Source organism: Periplaneta americana, chromosome 16 (assembly GCF_040183065.1).
Source record: "Periplaneta americana isolate PAMFEO1 chromosome 16, P.americana_PAMFEO1_priV1, whole genome shotgun sequence".
NCBI lineage: Eukaryota > Metazoa > Arthropoda > Insecta > Blattodea > Blattidae > Periplaneta > Periplaneta americana.
In genome coordinates, this window is record NC_091132.1 from 44049159 (window position 1) to 44073441 (window position 24283).

Here is a 24283-nt window from a genome sequence, read left to right on the forward strand (position 1 = left end):
CTAGTTTCATATGAAATACATTTCAAACTGCACCTTAGCAACGGAATAATAATTATAAGACTATAGCTAAATAATTGTGCCTTCTCTTTTTAGCAAGTCATTAAATTAATACTGACTAATATTTTTTCAACACCAATATATTTTTAAAATTTGAAGTAATTGCGTACAAGCTTATCATAAACATACGTAGGTCTATTTTCTTTAATGTTGACTTAACGTTGAAATGTTGTAAAAGTTTGTTTGCTCGCAAACTGCAAGTTAGGAATAGCAAATATTTGATAAAACATAATCTGTATATTATATTAATAAATATAGGCTTACAAATTTAATTATTTCGCTGTAATATTTATATTTTGAAAACTTGTATGCAATTTATAGTATCTAATAATATGTTTTCTATTGTTGTACTGTTTCAGGATTTTACAGAAGTAGTTATCCACTTAAATTTTTAAGACCACATGAATCTGATTATACATTTCACCTCTTTGTAGAGGACCTCATATCAATAACAAGAAAAAGAAACGAGAATAAAAACTCATTGATTCGTATAATTGTACGAAAATAATACTGAAGTAAGAGGTTTATGGTATACTTTCTTAAAAAAAACAACACATATTTGAAATTAAAGAAATTTCGCTTGGATTTGGAGTATCGTAATTTCTATTTCAGGTTTCAGATCTAAACCTGTTAAGACCAAAATGCGAAATTGCCTTAGTCTCCTAGGACATATTAATATAAGATTATTTTAGTACTCCATCCTGGTTTATGAGCTGTAACAAAAAGGTTATGTTGAAACTTCAGGGACACTTTTCTCACATGTAAAGGATGGAAATATGTTACATGAATGTGGGTCCACAAACTCCTTATTTGCTTGTCACAGTTTTTTTTGTAAATCCTGCTTACTTTGTACGATGGGCAAGTTATTTTTTTGTGTGGAATGTTATCACAGCTTTCTTGTACATTATATCCGATACCAGAATACTGAACATCATAACTGTGAGAAACACACAGAAATTGAATGTACGCTACATCATCCCCACTCCACCCCATCCCTTTTGTTGTTATATTCTAACCAGAGTAAACATGTAACCATGTGGCATTAGTGTTACGAGATAGCTATGATGGCATTCCGCATTAAATAGCTTGCGCATCATACATTGCCAATAGATTTATAGGAAAAATGCAGTTAACAAGGAAATGAGGCGTTTCCGGATCCATTTTCACGTAACATATATTCATCCTCTAACTTGTGAGGGATGTTTCCCTAAGCTTTTGACACAACTTTTTGTCACTCTCTGTTACAGATATTTCGCTGTAATTTTCTTTCAACTTCTATCGAAAAACGTGCAACAAGTTATATAGTCTTCTAGTGTATTAAATAATTTAAAATACATCAATATAAACCGAAATTTATATTTGATATTGCACAGGATTGCACGACCTTTCTGCAAAGAAGACGGAGAATAGTTTTAAAATCACTTTCATGTGAAACTTCGATACCTTCATCAATAACACTTTAATAAAATTTCATTGATATTTCAGTAGATAATTTATTTTTATATTCTTTGGTAACATTTCCTTTGGTGTCATACTTATCTAAATATAGTGCCCTAGGCGTATCTTCAGTATATTTTTTATGTCTTGGAATGCATTTAAAATACCAGACATTGTGCTACGTTTTGGCATGTCGAGTCCAATGCAACAGAAGTAAAACCTTTATCGTTGTTGTCGCGTGTTTCCATCAGTAATATCCGTAGTTGGGGTAGTGTCCTCCGTGGGCTCCGGACACGGCGTCAATGTATCCTGCGTCATAGGCGTCATAGTCTGGAACGAGCTGCGCCGTGGTGTGGGCGGGATAAGCCTGGTACTGAGCATAATGTTGCTTGGTAACGGCTGAAAGAAATAAACGGGTGAAATGTTAATGTCACGTACCGTGTCATTATGCACTTGAGGCAGCCAGCGTGAGTATTTTGACTACATCCGTTTCTGGAATCTGTAAAGTAAATCGACGCATTTGGGTGGAGCCGATGAGAAGCGAATGGACGGAGCCTATGAGAGTCAGCCATATTGAAGGAATGGATTGTGGTGTACGTGAGTAGGGGTTGGTTGTGAAATTGGATCTACTATTTGGATTAATTACGAGGCAATGTAGTTTATAATGTAGAAACGATGCACAAACAAAATTTACAATAATACTAGGATATTAATTTATTCGAAGCATGTCTGAGTTTGTTTCGAAACTGTGTAAACTGACCACTTGTTGCAAGGAAAAATATTCCTATTGCAATTGATGTCCTAAATAAGGTGTGATTAATACAAGTTGATAATGTCACATCTTTATGGTGTTTGTAGATTACTTATACATTATATTTCGTTGTGGCAAATGCGAACATGAGACATATTTACGTACGATACTTAATTTATGATTTAAGACTAAAAAAGAGTAGCATTTTAATTTGAAGCTCGTGAAGCTTACCTGATTATTTGATAGGAGAACATAAAAAAAGCACCGGCGTGACTCAGTCGGTTAAGGCGCTTGTCTACCGGTCTGAAGTTGCGTTTGGGCGAGGGTTCGATCTCCGCTTGGGCTGATTACCTAGCTGGGTTTTTTCCGAGGGTTTCCCCAACCGTAATGTGAATGCCAGGTAATCTATGGCGAATCCTCGGCCTCAGCTCGCCAAATATCATCTCGCTATCACCAATCTCATCGACGCTAAATAAGCTAGTAGTTTATATAGCGTCGTTAAATAACCAACTAAAATAAAAAAATAAAAGAAAGTGCGGGAGTGTATAGCGGGCTACATCGGCTCGCGGCCGCTAAGGAATAAAATGTGCGTGGCAGAAGATTTTAGACGCTCATTAATCAGAAAGGGCCGTATTCATAGACATTCTTAGCGCGGGCGTCCGGTGGATAATCAGCGAACTAACATTTTTCGTATTCATAAACCAGTGTTAGCGGTATGATATGATATGAATCCTGTACAAGTAATCAGTCGATAGCCGGGGCTAGTTTAGCACGCTCGTAGCGCGGGCTAGCGAAGTGTCTATGAATAGCATCCAAAGAGAAGTAGAAAATAAAAAATGGAGGATCAGAAGGAGAAAGAAATTAAGAATGAGTAGGAAGAGGAAGGAGTGGAAATGGAAGATGACGACGAGAAGAATAATATTGAAATATGTGGAAACGAAAATAAATAAGAAAAAGTTACAGGAGAATGGTTTTAGTAGTGGTCAGGTGAAGAAACAGAGGAAAAAAGAACATAAATAAGCTTGGTATATTAAATTGAGACATAAATTGTTATTCGGAAGAATGTAATAAAGAGGTACTTTAGCAACACATTTTACCATTATTATAATGCGATTAAAAACCAATAAATTACATACGAAACAAGTTGACGTCTTTGTATCCCATGAAAACGTCGTAACAATTAATCATTCTGTAAACGACCCCTTCCCCCTACGTCCTATGCCTGAAGTTAAACAATGGCCTGCAAGATGAACACACATCAGAGGTTACACTAATTTTATCTCCTGCGAGAAAATAACACGAACAATGCCGTCCGTCCACCTCAGAATTATTTAAGCATCTTTAAATATCTCATCCATCATATGATAATAATTTCTTAAATTATAACCCTTCAGTACCTCCTAAAAAATTAGGCCTCGCCAAAACATATAATGAAATATTCAGCATGGTATGAACTTACTTAATGAAAATTTCTGCAAGATGTATTTATTACCATATGAAAATCGAGAGCGGTTTAATTTTGGTAGGCCTATAGTTTTTGTCATTTGATAACTTTTTTATGAAATGTCAAGTTTTTCAGTGTTCTGGAGTACCTGACAAAGAGATTTTTCAGGGGAATATAGTTAATTTAACAGACGAATGTAGATGAGTTACTAAAACCAAATCTTGAATAATACTGAAAGTGCTTAAGTTATGTCTGTATTGTTTATACTGTATGTATGACGAGCAAACTTTCAAAACCTGACATGTCCATAGTTCCATCGTATGATAAACTGATTTCTTTTATACAGTCCGCGTCATCGTTTTTGGCGTGTGAAATAAGTAATGGGAACGTTAAATGCGAGTGTTTTACATTTGCCGCAGTCAGTCTGACAACTGTGTTTGACAAATGGCTGATGTGTCGTGTATAGGAAGTGGTACCATTCTCAGCTGCACTAGCAACATGCTCACAAACGGATACTATATATCTACGTCACACACCAAAAACGCTGGTGCTAGCTGTACCAGAACGTCTTGGGTCCCATTCTAAAATACTGACAAAATTTAAATAATTGCGCCGTCATTCTTTAGAACAGAGGATGAAACTCGCGATATTTTTCTCTTGGTTCCAAAATTCTGTTCACCCCAACGCCTCTTTCCATCCTCCAATAATATTTTCATGGGGGTTTCTAACTATAACAATTGCTCAACCATTGTAATGCACACCACATGAAATATAATTAAATACTGGTGAGAGATCTCGGTCTAGATCGTGTGCAGTGTACTCATAAGCTCGGTAGAGCTTGACCGCCCAATGAGTCCGCCATGTATACCAGTGTAAAGAACCTGTCAAATACGGGTACAGTGTGACCATTACATTATATTGTCACTACTTCTACCACTCCTACAGCTATGACTCATCGCTCGGTTCGCGCATGTCTGAAACGATCGTCTCTATAAATCTCTGTTAGTCTTCTCATAGTCGGAGTTTCTTATCTTTTCTAATTTCGTGACACTGTTAGTGAATTTTACTCCCTATTCGGAATGTGAACAAAGACACATTCTACTCAAAATTATGTCTAGGCCTACAATATTTATAATACTCTTTTTTTTCTGTAATAGTGGTAAAATGCATTCTTGTTACAAGAAGCATATTCTTCATTTGAAGTTGGGACGTACGTCATCCGTGAATATCAAGTTTTCACTCTGGTTCCCGTGTGCAGAGAAGAGAATCTCAGAGCGGGACGCCAGTAGTCGTCGGCTTCAGCGCTCTACTCACCGTGACAACTTCACTGACCTACTAACAGTAACGATTCGAGATTCGTGAGATATGGAAATCTAAATGAAGTTAGCAAGAGTAGCGTTGTCAAGGAAACGTCAGTTAATGAAAACAGTGCTAGTGGCTGTAGGTTAATTAGAACTGTACAGCATTAGTCATTTGTTATGAGTACACTTTACTTAAGGGGACGCCAGCAATTTGTTTCTACAGCAACCACATGTCCTTATGCAGAGCTGTGGGTTAGTTCCAGAAACGTCCGCGGGAACAGATATATGAAATGTTTAGAGACCGGCACAAGATAAATAAAATTTTACCAAAATAAATTTCATATGATTTTTTCAAAATATGAAGTAAATAATTCAGTGCTAAATATCTTATTTCCTAAAGCATTTGAAGCATTTGTACATTATTTACAAAATAAGCATTTTAAATACTCTATTTTATGGAAAGAATTATTGGAATAGATACAACAATTCTCGAACTATTTTCAAAAATATTCCTCAAGAAATTCCTATCCGATCAGTATTTTCGCAGCGATAGAGAGTTACAGATGATTGTCAAGCACGCTGGTTCCGATCCCAGGCGGCAGACTTCTGTGACACAGGGATACAAACGTTAGTCTCATATTGTGGCAAATGTCTCAACTCCGGTGGGGAATATGTTGAAAAACAGCTCACAATTGCTGTATCTGCTCCAGTAAATCTTTCAATGAAACCGTGTTTTCACTGTAAACTGCCCTAGGGAAACGTATCTTCTTGACGGGCGTCGTAGAAATCATGAATATGGAATATAATAATGTTTATTATACCTAATTAATTTTCATCTGAAATTAAAGCCAAACCACAACGCTCAAAAGAAGTACAGTGGAAGCTCTTAAGTTCGACAGAAATCAAGTTCGATATCCTATAGTTCGACTGCTGAAGTAGGAGAATTAGACACGCCCCTATACGGGCACTAAGAAATAGGTTTGCCATTTGAATGGGAATTGGTTCTGTGTCTTGTAGTGGCACTTTTGTTAAAGGAAAACAGAATATTTTATTGATTAAGACATCCATATTAAATTACTAATTTTTAATTAATGAACTCTTCTTTCTCTATTTGAAAATTGTGCCGTTAGTGAGACGGAACTGTCGAAACCCACTGTGGTACTAGAAGCTCATACACAAGTCTCGGGGCGGGCAGGAAATGCAAGTACAGTATTGTATTCGTTGACGGCTAACCAATAAGAATTTGTATTCATTTCACCTGCCACACCCACTACCCTTATTGAACTGAACTTTCAATTCTGTTCAGTCGAACTTACGGGAGTCAACTGTATTGTTATACGAGTACAATTCGTGATTTTGCATTTTACAGCACGTATGAAATGTATCATATCCTATTTTTTGTTAAGAATTTGAGAGTCGTCAGGCTGCGAACAGGTAAAGGACGCACGAAAAGCCCCTTGTAGTTGAAAAAGATTATCACTACGTTGTAAAAACATTTGTTATATGTGTTTTTACCATTGAAACAAGATTAGAATGATTTAGATTGAAATGGGAAGAATTTCTTCGAAGTTTCGCAAAAAATAACAAGTGAACTTCAAAAATTCATATAAATTTTAAATGTCGGTTTTCATAAATACAAAAATAATAAAGGAAATAATTACAATACATGCACAGCCCAATCTAAACCTAATTTATATTGTACATCTTTGAAATTAAATTAAATGCAATATTTTATTTAAAAGTAATAACTGTATGGCCTCTACGCGTGGCAGAAGTGAATTTTCTTAAGATATAAATGTGCGGTAATGTTTTCAAATGTTCCTACAATGAGAGACGACAATTTAATGTTAAAATAGGCCTATAACACTATTATATTCAATAATCTTCAGAATTTCGTTTATGATACTAAAATAAAATATGGAAAAATGAAGCACACATAATGAATTTAATTGCTTATGGAGTGTAAATTGATGTTCAAATATTTAACGAGCACTTTTCACTTAAATTCTTCATGTAGGTACTATTATAGTAAGTTGCGATTTAATTCTATATCACTGACACCAGTTTGATCAATCATTGCACTCGTTGATTGTTGGTGGTGTAGGAACATCATTGGCACTTTGTAACTGAACTTCAGAAGAGACTAGAAAATGCTCTGCGCTCTAGCACTCTTTCCATTCTATTCTTTTTCAATTTTGGATTCAATTTTCGACGAATCATTTTCACGTTTTCTATCTCCGGAAAGAATGGTGACTATTTTGCTCTTGTACTCTTGGAATTTGTTGGTTTAGAGAATACGAAACGAAAAATATAAATAAATCTTCATAAAGTAATTAATTTCTTCGAAATTTAGGAGTCTTTCCTTCATCTAATCCTCTTATGCAAGAATCAAGTTAAAATAAATTGACAGGGAATTAAGGGAAATCTCGATGATTTCATGAAACATCTATACTCGAATTAAAGTAATAAAATATAATACTTAGCCAACTTTCTTTAATACTGCAGTGTATTTTATTTAATACGTACATTTAGCTTTCATGACATGGCATTACTAACACACATTTCCCTTTCGAAATGATGTAAACACCGCTTTATATTAATTGACTCGTCCAGATAGCTTATAGGTACATATTCAGACATCTAGCTTATGAGTAATACCTGACTCGTTCAGGCTGATGGAGCTTATCTCATTACATCAATACATCATGTACGTGTATGCGACCTGGAGTGACATCAGAGTTTAGTGCAATATAATAGGCCATGCAACAAAATAACAATAATCTTCTATTTGTATGGAATCACGAGTGATGTCAGAGTTTACATAAAAACCTTTCATGTCAAAACGTTACAATTTTTCTCTCCTTGTAGCTCGAGTATAGACGTTTCACGTAAAAAGTCTTTAGAATACATTTCGAAATTCATAACTCTTTTGAGGACCTTTTATTATAGTATTTTTTTTTTTTGTTAAATTTGAGTACTTTTTGTGCACCATTAACGGATAAAATGATTCGTAGATATTGAATATTAATAAAGTCCACCAAAAAGTTGGGAGAAATCTTGTTTTCACTCACGAAAGAACAGACAGACAGTATGTCGAAAACCGAGATGCTGAAAATGTGTTTCTTTTTTCTTTTAGTCGATTATTTAATGACGCTGTATCAACTACTAGGTTATTATATTGTATTAATGAAATTCATACATAAAAATCGAAATTGTATGCTCATAGTTATGAAACAAAAGGTATGAATTCTTTAAGATTGTTTGAACCAAAATGCAACACTGCTACAGTATTTAATCATAGTAGTAATTTAGGCCCAAGAATATATTAACAAATTTATATTTAAATACCCTAATCTTGCCAATTCTAATAGTTCTAGTATTAAATTTAAAAAGTTATGTTTGGATTTTATAAAAATTGAAAAATTGTAAATTTAAATTTATATATTCTAATTGCATGGTAGATATAAGACAAATTGTATTATATACTTCTTAATTTCAATTCAGGAATCCGCTCCTGAGCACGAGTTCTACTCTATCAGAGGTAAGCTAAAGTTTTTCTGTATCTATTATATTTTATGTTACAATTATTAGCAAAATAAATAAATAAATAAATAAATATAAAATAAAATTTACTGACGCGTCGATGTGATTGGGATAGCAGAATAGTATTTTAGCGAGGTGAGGCCGAGGATTCGCCATACATTACCTGACATTTGCCTTATAGTTGGGAAAACCTCGGAAAAGACCCAACCAGATAATCAGCCCAAGCGGGAATCGAACCCGCGCCCTAGCGCAACTCCGGATCGGAAGGCAAGCGACTGAGCTACGCCGATGGCCAAAATGTGTTACATCAGCGAACATTTCGAAATATTTTTTCGCAGAATCTTAATTTCTTTAATGAGAAAGTGAAAGCTTCATTTTTCCTTTACGCTGAAATGTCGTTAAAATAATTACAAAACAATATAGTAAAATTGTATGGAAGTGTAGCTTACCAACAGGGGCTGCGATGGGGGCGTGGGCGTAACTAACATGGGCTGGGATCGCAGCTACTGGCGCAACAATGGGCTTGACGACGGGAGCCGCCACTGGCACAGCGACTTGCTTCACGATTGGAGTGGCGTGGATCCCGGGCCCACTCTTGCTTACCACCGCGTTGAAGCCGTTGACTGGGTCGGCAGTGTAGTCGACTGTACGAATGCTGCCATCTGGCTCCACCAGGCTGTACTGTCCCTTGACCACGTCTCCTTCTCGTTGCTCTGATTGCTGCTTGACGTCGCCAGTATGCTGATCGTTCACTCCGTAGTTAAACGCGTAACGAGGGGACGACTGCGAGGAAAAGTTACGGCATTTCACGTGTTAAAATCATCCTTAGCTATAATTAGTAATCATTTGTACCCAACAAAATTTTTATTGTAAATGATTTCCTACGTTTTCTTATCTTAATGTTTTTTCTTTTTCTTTCCAAGTGTCACAAAATTGTTTTGTTTACTTGTTATTCTTTATGAATTGATTAGTAGGCCGATCTATCGAACCCTTATTTAGGGCGGCTTTTGTTTCTACATGAACCAACAAAATTAAATGTTTGGTTCTTAACCCTTTAATTGGCAAAGCTTCATATCTCACACTAGTTTATTAAACCTTGTCGGACTGTAAAGAAAACAACTATCGCAATGTCCATATTTTATATGTTGTACAATATTATAGGCCTAGTATTGTGAAATTTTAATTTTCCTACCAATTTTTTCTATTGTTCTATTAACATTATAGCATGTAGCCTATTAACCTGTTGTATCCTATAGGATACTTCGACAATTTAAGGGTTAAGAAGAACGTAATTATGTCAATAAGGGAATAATAAAAGCTTGCGAATCAGCTTTATTACGACACATTTTTATTTATATTAATATCAAAGAAGAATGGAGATGGGCTAGCAGAAGATGTGATTGACATTGAAACAACAACAACAACAACAACAACAACAACACACACACACACACACACACACACACACACTGTAAGTGATCTAACTGTGCAGATTGAAGGGGGCAATTGATGACTACATTAAAATGAATAAAAACAATTACGTGTTTTTTAATTAAGTGCATGGTTCAATATAAAGTTAAGCAACAATTCTGCGTAATATGGAAAAATCGCATTCCCGGCTCACGTATGAATACACACACGCACTCGGTCTGAAAATCAGCTTTCCATCCCTTTGTCACTGAAATAGTTTTGCCAGATTTCCTAATAGCAGGAAATAACGATACATATTAATCCTTTTATTTAATTTTGGAATAAAAACTTCCTTCTATTTAAAAAATTGCAAATGGATAAAATAAAATATATTTGTTGATTTAATCATTTTTGTTAATGTCCTGGCCAATAGCTAGTACTTTATCCAATAACACTTCAAATAAATTAATAAGCTTTTATGTTGTAATGGAAATATATTTTATTCCATTTTCGTACGTTTACTTACCTTATTAAGGAGCCAATAAACAACATATTGTCAGTAATGCCTTAGCATAAAAATATACACAAATTTATAGCGTAGATGCATAAAAACACAGATACAATATCATAAATAACACTAATCATTAGACCTATAATCATAATTTATGGTTATAGAAAACAGTTCACGTATTCTGGATTCAGAATTCACCCATCTGCTTTTCATTGGCTGCCAAGTTCTCTTCTTTTATTTCGTTCTATAATATTAATATTGCACTCTTTCATGCTCTTTAGATTTCAAGATATTGCTAATTGCTGATATTTTTTTTTTAACTTTGAAATGTTCCTACCAATATATTTTCCATTTTCATACAAGAGTTTACTTCCTAAATAATTGAATGTATTAACTTGCGCGATAATTTTTTTCTTTAGCTCGAAACGCCAGATTGTAGACTTTTCTATTGAAATTGTTAAACCATACTGTTTCATAATGTTATGTCATTGATAGCTTATAAAATTATTCTTTTTACATATATGAAATATTTTTATAAAGATCTTGTAATTTCTTTTTACTGGTAAGTTTCATTCAATTGTGATGTAACCGAGGAAAGAAACGTAGAAACTTATATATAAAAATATCATGACTTCTCATACCTTTCCTAGAAACGAAAGTCAACATTATTTTGTATGCTTAATGGAACGTATTTTATTTAAAACGCATAAGGAGACAGAAAAAACTAGTTAATATAATCAGAGATATGAATTGTGGCAATTTTTAAAACAAATATTGATATTGTTTCGCAAGAATCTGTACGTAGAAATGGATATGATTTAGATTATATGCTATCCCAGTTCACATAGTCCTTGATAGTAACGGAAATTCACAACCACAGTTTCGTTTTTCAGTTTAAGTCCGACTAGTGTAAAATAAATAATTAAAAGTAAACTATTTGACAAAGAAAATTACGAAATTGACATATCAGACGCAATATTTAGAATGTTTAACTAAATTCGAAATCAACATGTTCAGGAAAATATATCAACTCCCTAAGTAGCAGTAGCAGCAGCTCCTGGAGTAGTAGTGGTTTATTTAACGATGATGCTGTAAGGTACAGAAGTTATTGGGCGTAGAAATTCAGCGTAGGCCATGAATGGCTGATAAATTTTTACCGCAGATCTTTGTAAGGGATATTTTTTTTTGCTTTTCGTAAATGTACATCATGGGCTGACATTGTAGAAATCCGTGAAGTGTGATAAGCAGAACATTAGTTGAGACAACACAGGTTATGACATAGGTGAAGGATTGAGATTACGGGATTTGAACAAAATGCGTTGGTTTTCACGAATTTTCAGTCTGTACTGGTACGTCATAATTTTATTAACAACTGCTACCGACTGAATATTCATAATAATGTCAGAAACGGACGGAAATAGTAAATAAATGGGATTTTACTTACATAATAATCAATTGCATGTGCTGGAACATATCCTGGCTTCGCAAGGACCATCCTGGAAGTGATGGCTCCAGCCAAAACAACAATCTGTAAAAGAGAATTATAGAAACTATTTCCCATTACATGCATTATAACACATGTGAGATATGATAAAAGTGTTTTAATGTGCTTTGATTCTCCCAAACTATTTGCAATATGACGGTGAGATTTCGTTGCGTGTTGTCTTGGACTTTCCTTTGAATAACAGACTTTCAGGACTCCTGACTTCTAACTTATTCATTAGCAGGCAGCCTGTATTTATTTAGTTCCATATCTCCATGATTGAGAAGTATAATATTTTCTTTACTAATGGTGATTACTTGACTTAAGTTATTCACTCATATGAAGCAGTTATATAGACCAATTTACTGAAAGAGACGTTGCCCAGGATGCACCATAGTAATCAATGTTTTCTCGCCTCTAATGCTCTCTGTAAGTAGCTTATGAGCAAGCTGCGTGCAAGAACGACATTCAATCCAAGATTTAAAAAGTTTATGTATTTTCACAAACATGCAATTCCGAAACAAGAGATCTTCAGGAACCATAAATCGGTCTACATTAACTCTTCCAGTTAAATCTATTGTGCCCTACTGAAAACCTTTTCTTGTTAGTCATGCTTTGAAATCACTTAAAAGAAACTAGTGTTAAAGCTAAAATTCTGTCTGAAACACGGTGGAGTAGGAAATACGTCAATTGACAAATAAAAAAGTAGTCCATGTCTTAAACATGCGTTGAAGTCGCTAAAAAAATTAAAATTCTGTCTGAAACACAGTGGAGTAGGAAATACGTCAAGTGACAAAGAAGCAGTCCATGTCTTAAACATGCGTTGAAGTAGCTAAAAAAATATTAAAATTCTGTTTGAAACACGGTGGAGTAGGAAATATGTTTAGTGACAAATAAAAAAGTAGTTCATGTTTTAAACATGCGTTGAAGTCGCTAAAAAAATTAAAATTCTGTCTGAAACACGGTGGAGTAGGAAATACGTCAAGTGACAAATAAAAAAGCAGTCCATGTCTTAAACTTGCGTTGAAGTCGCTAAAAACTTAAAATTCTGTCTGAAACACAGTAGAGTAGGAAATACGTAGTGACAAATAAAAAAAGTAATCCATATCTTAAACATGCATTGAAGTCGCTAAAAAACTTAAAATTCTGACTGAAACACGGTGAAGTAGGAAATACGTCATGTGACAAATAAAAAATTAGTCCATGTCTTAAATATGCATTGAAGTCGCTAAAAAAGTTAAAATTCTGTCTGAAACACGGTGGAGTGTGAAATACAAGTGACAAATAAAAAAGTAGTCCCTGCCTTAAACATGCATTGAAGTCGCTAAAAAATTAAAATTCTGTCTGAAACATGGTGAAGTATGAAATACTTCAAGTGACAAATAAAAAAAGTAGTCCATATCTTAAAAATGCGTTGAAGTTGCTAAAAAAATTAAAATTCTGTCTGGAACATGTGAAGTATGAAATACGTCAAGTAACAAATAAAAAAGTAGTCCATATCTTAAACATGCGTTGAAGTTGCTAAAAAAATTAAAATTCTGTCTGAAACATGGTGAAGTATGAAATACGTTAAGTGAAAAATAAAAAAGTAGTTCATGTCTTAAACATGCGTTGAAGTCACTAAAAAACTGAAGTTAAAGTGAAGCTAAAATAATTATTGCATTTAAATCACAGGATAGAATTAAATACGTCGAGTGAGAAATATAAAGTAAAAGTAGCCCATATCTTAAACAGGCATTAAATTCACTAGTAATGTACTGGAGCTAAAGTTAAAATTATATTTGAAACATGATAGAAGAGGAAATATAGTGAAAAATAAAGATGTAATTTATATTTTAATCTGCGTTCAAATCACTTAATATAAAACTTATGTATAAAATTTAATTTTTAACACTGCAGAAGAGGTAGTATGTCAAACTGAGAAATAGAGTAGTAGTTCATATCTTAATCACTCGTTGAAATCACTAAAAAATCTAAAACTAAAGCTCAAGTTCTACTTATTTGTATTACGGCGGATGGGAAAATACGTGGAGTGAGAAATAGAGAAGCAGTTCCTGTCTTAATCACGCATTTATATCACTTTAAAAATTTTAACTAAAGCTCATGTTCGCCGTGTAAAGTAATGGTTAGCATGTCTATGAAATGAGCGGTTCCGGGTTAAAATCATGGTTGATACAGGTTACCTAGGTGGGGGTTTCCGAGGTTTTCCCTCAACCAGTTGAAGCAGAAATGCTAGATAACTTTCGGCGTTGGACCTCGAACTCATTTCACCATCATTAATTCACATGTCACCATCATTACTATAGCATGGATTAAATTCACTGTGCAGCTTTATTGTATACGTACAAAAGCATGACCGTTCGGCGACAAATACCATTCACAAAACAGGAGTGGTAAAACAATAAACCTCAGACTGTGGTGCTAGGCATCGGGTCACTTCTTCTTATGAAGGAAAATGAAAAGTTGAAGCTCAAGTTCTATTTGAAACACTTCTAATGAGAAATAGAGAAGTACTGTACTCGGTCCATGTCTTAATAATGCATTGAAGTCTCTTAAAATTCAACTGAACGCTAAAATTGTATTTGGAACATGGTGAAGCAGAAAGTGCGTTGAGTGAGAAATAGTGAAGTAGTTAATATCTTAATCATGCATTGTAATTATTAAAAAAAAACTTGAGCTGAAAATAAAATTATATTTGAAAAGCAGCGGAGGAGAAAATACATGAAGCATGTAATAGAGAAATGCTTCAGTCTTAATCATGCGTTAAAATCACTTTAAAAATTGAAGCCTAACCTAAAAGTCTGTTTGAAACACGATGAAGAAGGAAACACGTTGAATGAAAACCAGTGAAGGAAACCTTCAATTTCATGTAAGTCCTTGTTAAAAGGCCTACATTGAAATCTCTAAAAGAAATAAAGCTAGACTTCGAAATACGTTGAATGAAAAGCATTGTAGGAAAACTTCAATTTCATGTAAGTTCTTGTTAAAAAGTCTACATTGAATTCTCTAAAAGAAATAAAGCTAGACCTCTTAAACTGCTATTAGATAAAATACAGTGGATAAAAAAAATTGAGTGAGAAATGGAGAAAAAAAGTTGAAATCTTAAAAACAAAAACAAAAAGTGTTACGAATGTGGCACATTTTTCTATACATTATACATTTCGTGAAGTCAGGAACAGTTCACTTTTTCGTATTGTCAGTTAAATTCTTGTCTACGATAAATAACCTTATTCTTAGATCATACTTTACATTTTATCTCCGTTACCTCGCTCGACAGGTACATACACGCCGATAGAATTCAGAACTCACGCACAGACTTATAAATCACATGAAACTCAGCTATTCATATGAGAAATAAAGTAAATAAGGAAGAATGAGGATTGTATGAAAAAGTCAGGAAATTATGTTATTATTAAAAAAGAAAACATTTGATTTAATTCTGTAATTCTGCATTTGATATAAAATTTCTCTTAAATATGCAGGTCTGAATATATACGAGGTTGCTTGTTTGCATATAAAGTAATTTAAATACATTTAGAGTTGGTGACCAGTTTATTTTTTTCGTTAGAAATAAAGGGCAATTAAGATGCAGACTTTTTCCTCCTGGAACTTAACATTAAGTTCCAAGACACAGTGGAATAGTCAGAATTCTACTTATGTCACATTCACCATAAAAGTCTAAGACACATATTGTTCTCCAACCAGGAGATTAACCGTGAAAGGAGTGTGCTTACAATTGCGTCATCTATTGGAGCGAAGTAGACAGATAATATTACCGTTATAACGTCAGTTTAAAAAAAACATGCGCTCTCCTGCATATGCTATTTCCTGTATGGAGGAATTAAAAGACCAGGAGATTAACAGTGATCTAATTTTGTAACTAGGATAGTATAAGTATGTGTGTATCAGTGTTATCGTTTGTGCTGTGAGAGTTAGCCAATAGAGATGCGTGTACCCACGTGTGACCTTATGACATCAACATTCATTCACAGCATTGCCCCTTTGCGTCTCATTCCCGAGAGACTTTCTCGTGATTGGAGTACAGTATAGGAAAGGCCTGTTAATATTTACAAAAACTTACATTTCATGTGCATCACGGATGAATGGACTCGTAGGTACTGAATATAAAAAAAAATGTCCAGAGTGCCGTAAAAATCGCTGTACAGATAGAGACAGAATGCTGAAAACCACTTTTTCTTATCAGTGATATTAAAAACTTTTAAATTTCCGCTAGAATCTCAATCTCTAATTTATCATTGTCACAATATTCTGTTACGTTTTCTTTTGTTAAGAAACTGTAAACTAAAGCTAAAATTCTAATATTTTAATCACGGTGGAGAAATATATACATCGAGTGTAAACAGGGAAGAAAATAATGTCTGATGTTCGTGTCTTAAGTACGCATTAAAATCTCTTAAAATAATTAAGGAAGAGATAAAAATGTTACTATTTACTGTACATTTTGGTGGGGGAAAAAAAAACTTTGAGTGAGAAATGAGATAAGAGCGCAATTTTTATTATGGAGATTAGTGTCTTTATCATGCGTTGAAATCTCTAGAAATATTCAACTGATGTGAAAATCTTAAGATTATTATTATTATTATTATTATTATTATTATTATTATTATTATTATTATTATTATTATTATTATTTCGCTTATAAATTTCAATTTTTCTGATAGATATATATAATATGGAATTATAGATTAAACTTAATAACTAATAAAAACGTATTGGATAAATATTTATTGCCTGTTTTTTAAATGCAGATGACTACTTAACTTTATATACGACTTTTAATGAAAGAATGCATTCATGATTTTCGTGCACTAGTTATCAGACCAATATTTCTTCGATATCACTGTGACAGATATTACTCCATCGATCTGCGGATTGCCTACCACTCGCTACTTTAACCCTCACACTGAAGTTTAAATGTGAATATGCCTACTGCAATTGTAAATGTTTTCTCGTATTTAATTCGTTATATAAAGTGTCACAAATGACTTAATTATTTTTGTACATATGTCAACACAAGTTATAATTCAGGGTGAATTGCCGTAAATATACGAATATCTCTATTGATTATAATACATAGGCCTATTACTGTATACGGAGTAGTACTCTGAAATTGACGTAATTGTAGAATAATTAGAAAGTCAGGATACTTCTGAAATGGCTAAAAGTTTCTTATAAATAAATAATTTTACATGTAAATACAATAATTCAATGCAACTCCGGAACGGGAGGCAAAGGCGTCAGCCGACTGAGCTACGCCGGTGGCTCCCACTTGAGATAAGACGGTGGCTCATAATGAGGTAGTTTAACAGGTGTTTTATTTTAACTATCTAGGTTTTAATAGCTTCTTATTTTCAATATGAAGAAATTAATTTGAAACTAAACAGATTTGGATAAATATGTGGAACAAAGAGGAGAATACTAAGAAACAAAAGTTTAAAAGAAACTAAATGTTATAATGTAATGGCAGTGCCTATGTTAAAATACGTCTGTGAAAACTGGATAATGAACAGATTCGACAAAGGGAAACAACCTGCAGGGAAGGCTTGCTTTACTCTTTGTAGTTATCAGAAAAGGACTGATATAAAAAAACAATTCAATACATAATCTATAACTTAAATCAAATTAAACAGAAGAAAGATTGGTTTGAACATTTTAGACTAATGGTTTTACTGTCTCAAGAAACCAGAAGCATTCACGAACCTAAAACAATATGCAAAGATGATTTATCTTGAGAGCGGAACGGGTCATGAGGTATAATCTTTCTTATGGAGAAGAAGAAAAAGAATAAGAATAAATCAGAAAAACTTCCAAATGTAGAACACTTTTAGTAATAGTAAAACCAGGCGCTTTCGTAACATCTGGCCACCATGATCACCAGACTTAATAAAAGAAACTTGCTAGCTTAATATATATATATATATATATATATATATATATATATATATATGATATGCGTAAATCACTTCGTGATTTAAGACGGCGCTTATTCCGTCGGATCCCGGCCAACAAGTCACTCATAACGAGTGCACCTCAGCACATGTGTGGACTTCGGTCCTATGTTCATAGACATCTATGACGTAGTGCAGAGGGCGGCCACTAGAGGGAACCCAAGATTTGGAACTTAATCAGAGACAATTCTGTCCGACGCCGGGGTGGTATCCGGTGTGGCTTAGTGGATAAAGCATCAGCACGTAAAGCTGAAAACCCGGGTTCAAATCCCGGCGCCAGAGAGAATTTTTCTCCGTTCCATTACTCTTTCATCGTTGCAAGCTTAAGATTGTCTAAAATAATAACATCCTCCCAACAGACAAAAATAACGCATACTCTAATTGTTAAGGCCAAATGTGTATGTGTTACAACAAAATAAAGCTATTCTTTAGGTCTTAAACTAAAGAATTCAGGTGATAGAACTTGTAAATACTGTATTTTCGAAGCGCTCGAGAAAATACATTTGAAACCACGGATGATAATCCAAAATTATTCATCAGAATTTGTGCCAGTATTAAGTTATTGTGCAATTTTCTCCAGTAATGTATAAATCCTTTAAAATTGTGACTGTCACAGATGCTCTTCGAAGTATCGTGGCTGCACAAACTTTGGTCACACGAAAATGAATTTACACAAGGTCGAATCTTGCTCCTAGATTATCGCATTTGCAAAAATCGACGCGCTCTGTCTAATTTTCATATGAAGATCACTTCACTGCACTAACTTACCTGCAACAAAGACATGTTCACTAACACTAACGTGGTGGTACGCGCTCTCCTCGACGCTGTTCACAAATAAATGTGAAAAATTGAGATCTTCAGTACGTTTTTATACGTCCTACTAGCGATCTGTGGGAAGAATGACCCTTGTCTTTCGCTAACTGAAACCAAGGTTAAGTGAGGTTACGCCAGCATTTCATTGTTCTGTGTGAAAGAGTTACACGTACACAGGCAACAGTAATTATGCATTTTCTTTTCCCCTTTTCTCTCTTCCTTCTGACATTTCTTTCAATCGTGCGATTGCAATAGACGTGTCCAGGGGTGTCAATCAAGAAAACGTTGTGGAACCTTGACTGTGCATCCCATGAACCTTACCGCGGATGGTTATCTGTTAAGTTTATTTTCCTGAAGTAAACAACGTCCGCAATTAAATCAAATATGAAAACATTATTAATTAAGAAAGTAAGTCTTCTACAGATCCTTAATTCATGACTTTTAATTCTCTATCCGCAATTAATTCTTTTCGCTACTTCGGTAATAGGAGGAGACATATTATTTTAAGAGACTTAAACAACGAATTAATGTTTTTATTGTACTTACTAATACATCTCATATGCGTCGATGACTTTACATTTTAAAAAAGTTTCCAGTGCCTCAGTAATTGATGCTAATTTCATAATCATTATAAATATAATTACTATCTAGCAATCTAGCACTGTCACCTTTTGTATGGACGATGTCTTGTGTAATGTCACAAATAGGTAGTCATTATTATCCTGCGGAAGTTAGTGGAATAGTACATTTTTATTTTATTAATATATCTCTAAAAATCATGCACTTTGCTACATCCTTTAGCCAATAGGTTCGACTCAAGTGTATATTTAGCACATTAATTTAGAGATTTTCCCACAGATGAATAATATATAATAAATTCTAGTCTTTTATCACTCGAAATGTAAAGAGATAGTGTTATTTCTTCTATTCTGATCGAGTTTGATATTTAATGAAGACACACATTTTCAGCATTCCAGATACTGATAAAGTTGTATCTAGCATTTCATCTATATTTTCTCCATGCATATGTTCATCTGTCCATCCGTAAGTGTCGAGTAATTTTTCTTAAAACACGGATATAATCAGATAATATTGAATATCCATGTTCATCATTGAATCATTTACCGTAATATTCCTTATGGTTAAGTAAGGTTCAAAAATTTGCATATTGAGTAGTAGTAGTAGTAATAATAATAATAATAATAATAATAATAATAATAATAATAATAATAATAAAAATAAAAATATAATAAAAATTTTACTTGTTTATTTATTTTGTTTATTTATTTATTTACTTATTTATTTGTTTATTTATTTTGTTTAATTATTTATTTATTTTGTTTATTTATTTATTTTATTTATTTATTTTGTTTATGTATTTATTTATTTACTATTATTTATTGTTCTGTACAACAGCCAGAAGCCAATAACAGTTCAGCACAAATCATGATTACAATATGACAAAATTGATAATGACAAAATAATAAAAGTGCACAAAAATAATTATTACACATAAAGACAATTTCAATAAATGATAATAATGACGATGAATGGACAGAATAATGGATGACTTTAAAACATAACTAAGAACACTATGAGAATAATAGTGATGATACAATGATAATTAATTATGTCTGAAAGAATACATAAAAGATAAATCATTGCCAAGAGCAAACTAAGTCTATAAATTGAATGGATCGAATTCGCAGCCAGGCATGTTGGAATTTTTAATGCATCTGGAGACTGGTGAAAGAAATTTCGAATTTATATAACAACAACAATAATAATAATAATGACAATAATAATATTACTAATAATATCATGTTTTTAATAAATATTTATTTTTGTTTCAAATTTTCAATTAGATTAGCCAACTTTTCATAATAAAAAAGGAAGATTTCATCTACACATTTCTGTAGGCCTAATTCATGCTTTCATAATTTCTATTTGAAATTACATATTAAAGGATTAAACATACAACCATTGTACACAGACTCAAATTTTTGTGCCCTTGTATCTAATTTTTAACGACACATTCATATTTTAAAACTGATTTAGCTTCATTTAGCAATTTAGGATACTGTCATTTTTGAATACATTAAAAGAGCTCTTTGCAGTGCATGTAAAAATTTATAACAATTTGAAGCTCTGAATTTATCAGTTCTGGTGAGGATCTGTTCCTCACATCAGTGATTTGTTCTTCATCATTGAAAACACTCGTTCCACAAACGCATTCGATTCAGGTATGCTCAGTATGAAACATATGAGTCGGGAAATATTTGGCACTCCTGCTGAGGCATAAATGTGAAGAATTTGATCCACTTAGACACATCATCCCATCTTTAGCAATACAGTCAGTAATCAACTATCGGTACTACATCCATTGATAGCAGTATCAATTGTAGCAATGAGTGATCTCTGCGACTATCGATTGTAAGCAATGGAGTGATCTCTGCAATAGTACTAAAGTAAAAGTATTTTCAAAATCTAGATCCCAGTGATAAAATAAGAAAAGTAATAGAAACTGTTATATTATATCTTAGAATTACCCAGCTCCAAATTCGAAATAAAGGAAAAAAATGTTGTACAGGGGAATGAAAAACGTAAGGCCACATTAGCATGCAGGAAACGTAAGAATACGGGAAAAACGTAAAACCAGGCAACCCTATTTTAAATTAAGGCAAAAAAAAGATAGTAGGCTAGTATGCTTTGAATCGCTTTTATGACGTTTTATGTTGTTTTAAATTACATAAACCTATACAGGGGTTCTCAAACTGTGAGTCGTGACGCCCTAGTGCGGCTGTATGGGGAAACTAAAATCTAAGAGTAGGCTATAATGTAGCTATAATGAAGTGCAACATGCAAAATTTCAATATGTCTGCAGTAGTGGCAAAAAAAAAAAAAACCGGACCGACCCTTGTAGCTGATTTCAGAGCCTTGTTCACTCCAGAGCACAACAGACTGATAACTAAGACTTTCGTGGTTCGATTCCTGCCTGGGAAGGAAACTGTTTTTTTTTGTTCCTTATTCAAATTGGGAATACAATACTTTTCGATTGCAGCTACATTTTACTACTTAATTAACTTATTATTCCCAGAACATGAATTTTACCAGCTATCGAAAAGTATTGGGAATAAATTTGAATAAGGAACTAAAGAAAGTTTCCTTCCCATGCTGGATTCGAACCACGAAAGCCTTAGTTACCAGTCTATCGTGCTCTGGAGTGAAAAAGGTTCTGAAATCAACTACAAGTGTCGGTCCGGTTTTTTTACCACTACTGTACATATTTATTTCATTTTAATGTTGTATTTTATTTATTTATTTATTTATTTATTTATTTATTTATTTATTTATTCTGGTGTAGTTAAGGCCATAAGGCCTTCTCTTCCACAACACCAGGAATACAAATACAATAACAGAAATAAAAAGGAAAAAAAAAACACTATAAACGAAGTAAAGTCACACAAAAATATACACAGGTTGCAGTCACACAAACTTTAAATGAGTGATTAAGTATAATTAATTGTATCCTAATTAACTAACATAAACAAGAAACTTGCGATTTTAATCTGGAGTAAAAAAAACACAAATCGACACTTCTAGCAATATCTAAAAAGCATTAAACAAGACAAAATTTTCCAATTTAATTTTGAATTGTGATAAAGTCCGGCAGTCCCTGACATCTTGTATCTTTAAATTTAAAAGATTACAGGCTAGTTATGTAATAGTACATTATGCAACGAGCCTATAATGGCAGTAATTAAGACGTGAGTATATTTGTTTATAAAACGAGCGCAAGCGAGTTTCATAATTTTCATACGAGCGTATTAATTACCATTATAGCCAAGTTTCACACGACTTTTTATGCTCGACAGTATTTCTAACTTGATATTATTAATAAGTTTTCATGTTATGGTTATGTAGTGACGAACGGAACTGACCTGAATTGTGAGATGTGCGCAGACGCGAAGGTATTGATTTTTTCCGAGGCACGAATATCACTGACCTTGATATAACCTAGAGAACATTAGTCTTGATATAACCTGGAAATTGATTTAGAATTGAAAAACGAGATGACAAATTGAAATTATTTGAATATTATTTACAATTAACGCTAATTATTATAGTAATAGAACATAACCTTCCGCGACAGTATTGGATTTCCAGCCTCCGTGACTTTTCGCTAATTGTCTTTCGATTGCATATCCGAGAATAATCGATACTGGCCGGTTTATAACGGTACAAAGGTGATTTGTCATTGGCTGAACAACTGAATTATAATGAATAGGTGTACTTTAATGAGGTGCATTAAAGGGCTACTATTAGGTGTATAATTACTACATTTCGGCATGGTCGAGCATAAAATACTATTTTGTAAAAAAAAAAAAAATCACCAAATCGAATTTCAGTTTTTTTTTTCGGAAGGAAAATGTGGCATGTGAAGGGAGATGAGGTTTCAGATATTTTGAGAACTCCTGACTTTTAAAAACTTTTAAACCATTTACTGCAACATACTCACTTCACAGCTTTCAAAGCGTGTTACTTTGGTTACCCCCTGCTCTCTGAATATGTTTCCAGTCTTCTTTTACTACAGTTTCGTCAAGCCGGGCGTTTCCGCCCACAGTTTTGCGTTCTTTTTGCGCCTATCTGTTCTCCATTCATTGCCCCTACTTCACCCCACATCTTCTCATTCCTCTATTAGCAGTACCCGCAACCGACACAATTCTCATCGTTCTGATCCGTAACGTAATAAACAAAACAATGTCGGATTGCGTACAATTGTTGCAGAATAAAAACACATTTCAACACGTGTGAGATACCGCATGGGTAATAAAACATTCGCGTTTAAAGAAACGGAAGGTATGAAGGTTATAATTTATGTATTCATAAAGGCCTGCACATAATTCAGGTATTATGTGGAATAATGCTTGGATTCTGCAAGGAATTTCGACCACATTGAAGTATTATATAGAGTTTATGAATTGTACATTTTAAGAAGCTTTCCAGGCCGGACTCTTCTGGACACTTTTCGAACTCTTGATTTGGTATAGGCATATTTATACGTACTCTTGCAGTCGCCGGCGCACCTAGGATAGTGAGAGAGACTAGTGTTATGAGACTGCGCGCAGTTGTGAGTTCGATTCCCGCTTGGACTGATTAATCTAGTTGTGTTTTTTTTTCTGAGGTTATCCCCAACTCTCAAGACGAATATCAGAAAATCCCGAAGCGAAATCTCCTGTTCCAAGACTCAGAATTGATGCAACCATTGAATCTTAAGTATCCGCACTTCTTTCATGCCCTTTGGTTTGTAATAAAGTGCTGGTTTGGGAAGCCCAACTTATTTTTTGAACATGATTTTTTCATTTCAACTGACAACTTCATACACAGATTGACTGAAACTGACAAGGAAAAGAAAAAGGAATTGTTTGGGTCACTGTCTGAGAAGAAACTGCCTACTGAAGGTTGCACTGGAAGGAATGGTGAACGGGAGAAGAGTTCGGTGTAGAAGAAGATATCAGATCATAGACAACATTAAGATATATGTATCATATGAGGAAACGAAG

At 33.7% G+C, this 24283-nt stretch overlaps 1 protein-coding gene across 1 annotated transcript; it reads right to left on the bottom strand.

The window, feature by feature from the left end:
* Nucleotides 1–1525: 1525 nt before the first annotated feature.
* LOC138716159 (cuticle protein 7-like) lies at nucleotides 1526–18795 on the bottom strand. Its single transcript, XM_069848990.1, has 4 exons — nucleotides 18675–18795; nucleotides 11899–11982; nucleotides 8983–9316; nucleotides 1526–1893 (listed from the first exon to the last, which is right to left on the bottom strand). Exons 1-4 carry the CDS (start codon nucleotides 18687–18689, stop codon nucleotides 1742–1744), a joined length of 585 nt encoding a protein of 194 aa, XP_069705091.1. The 5' UTR covers nucleotides 18690–18795; the 3' UTR covers nucleotides 1526–1741.
* Nucleotides 18796–24283: the final 5488 nt, after the last annotated feature.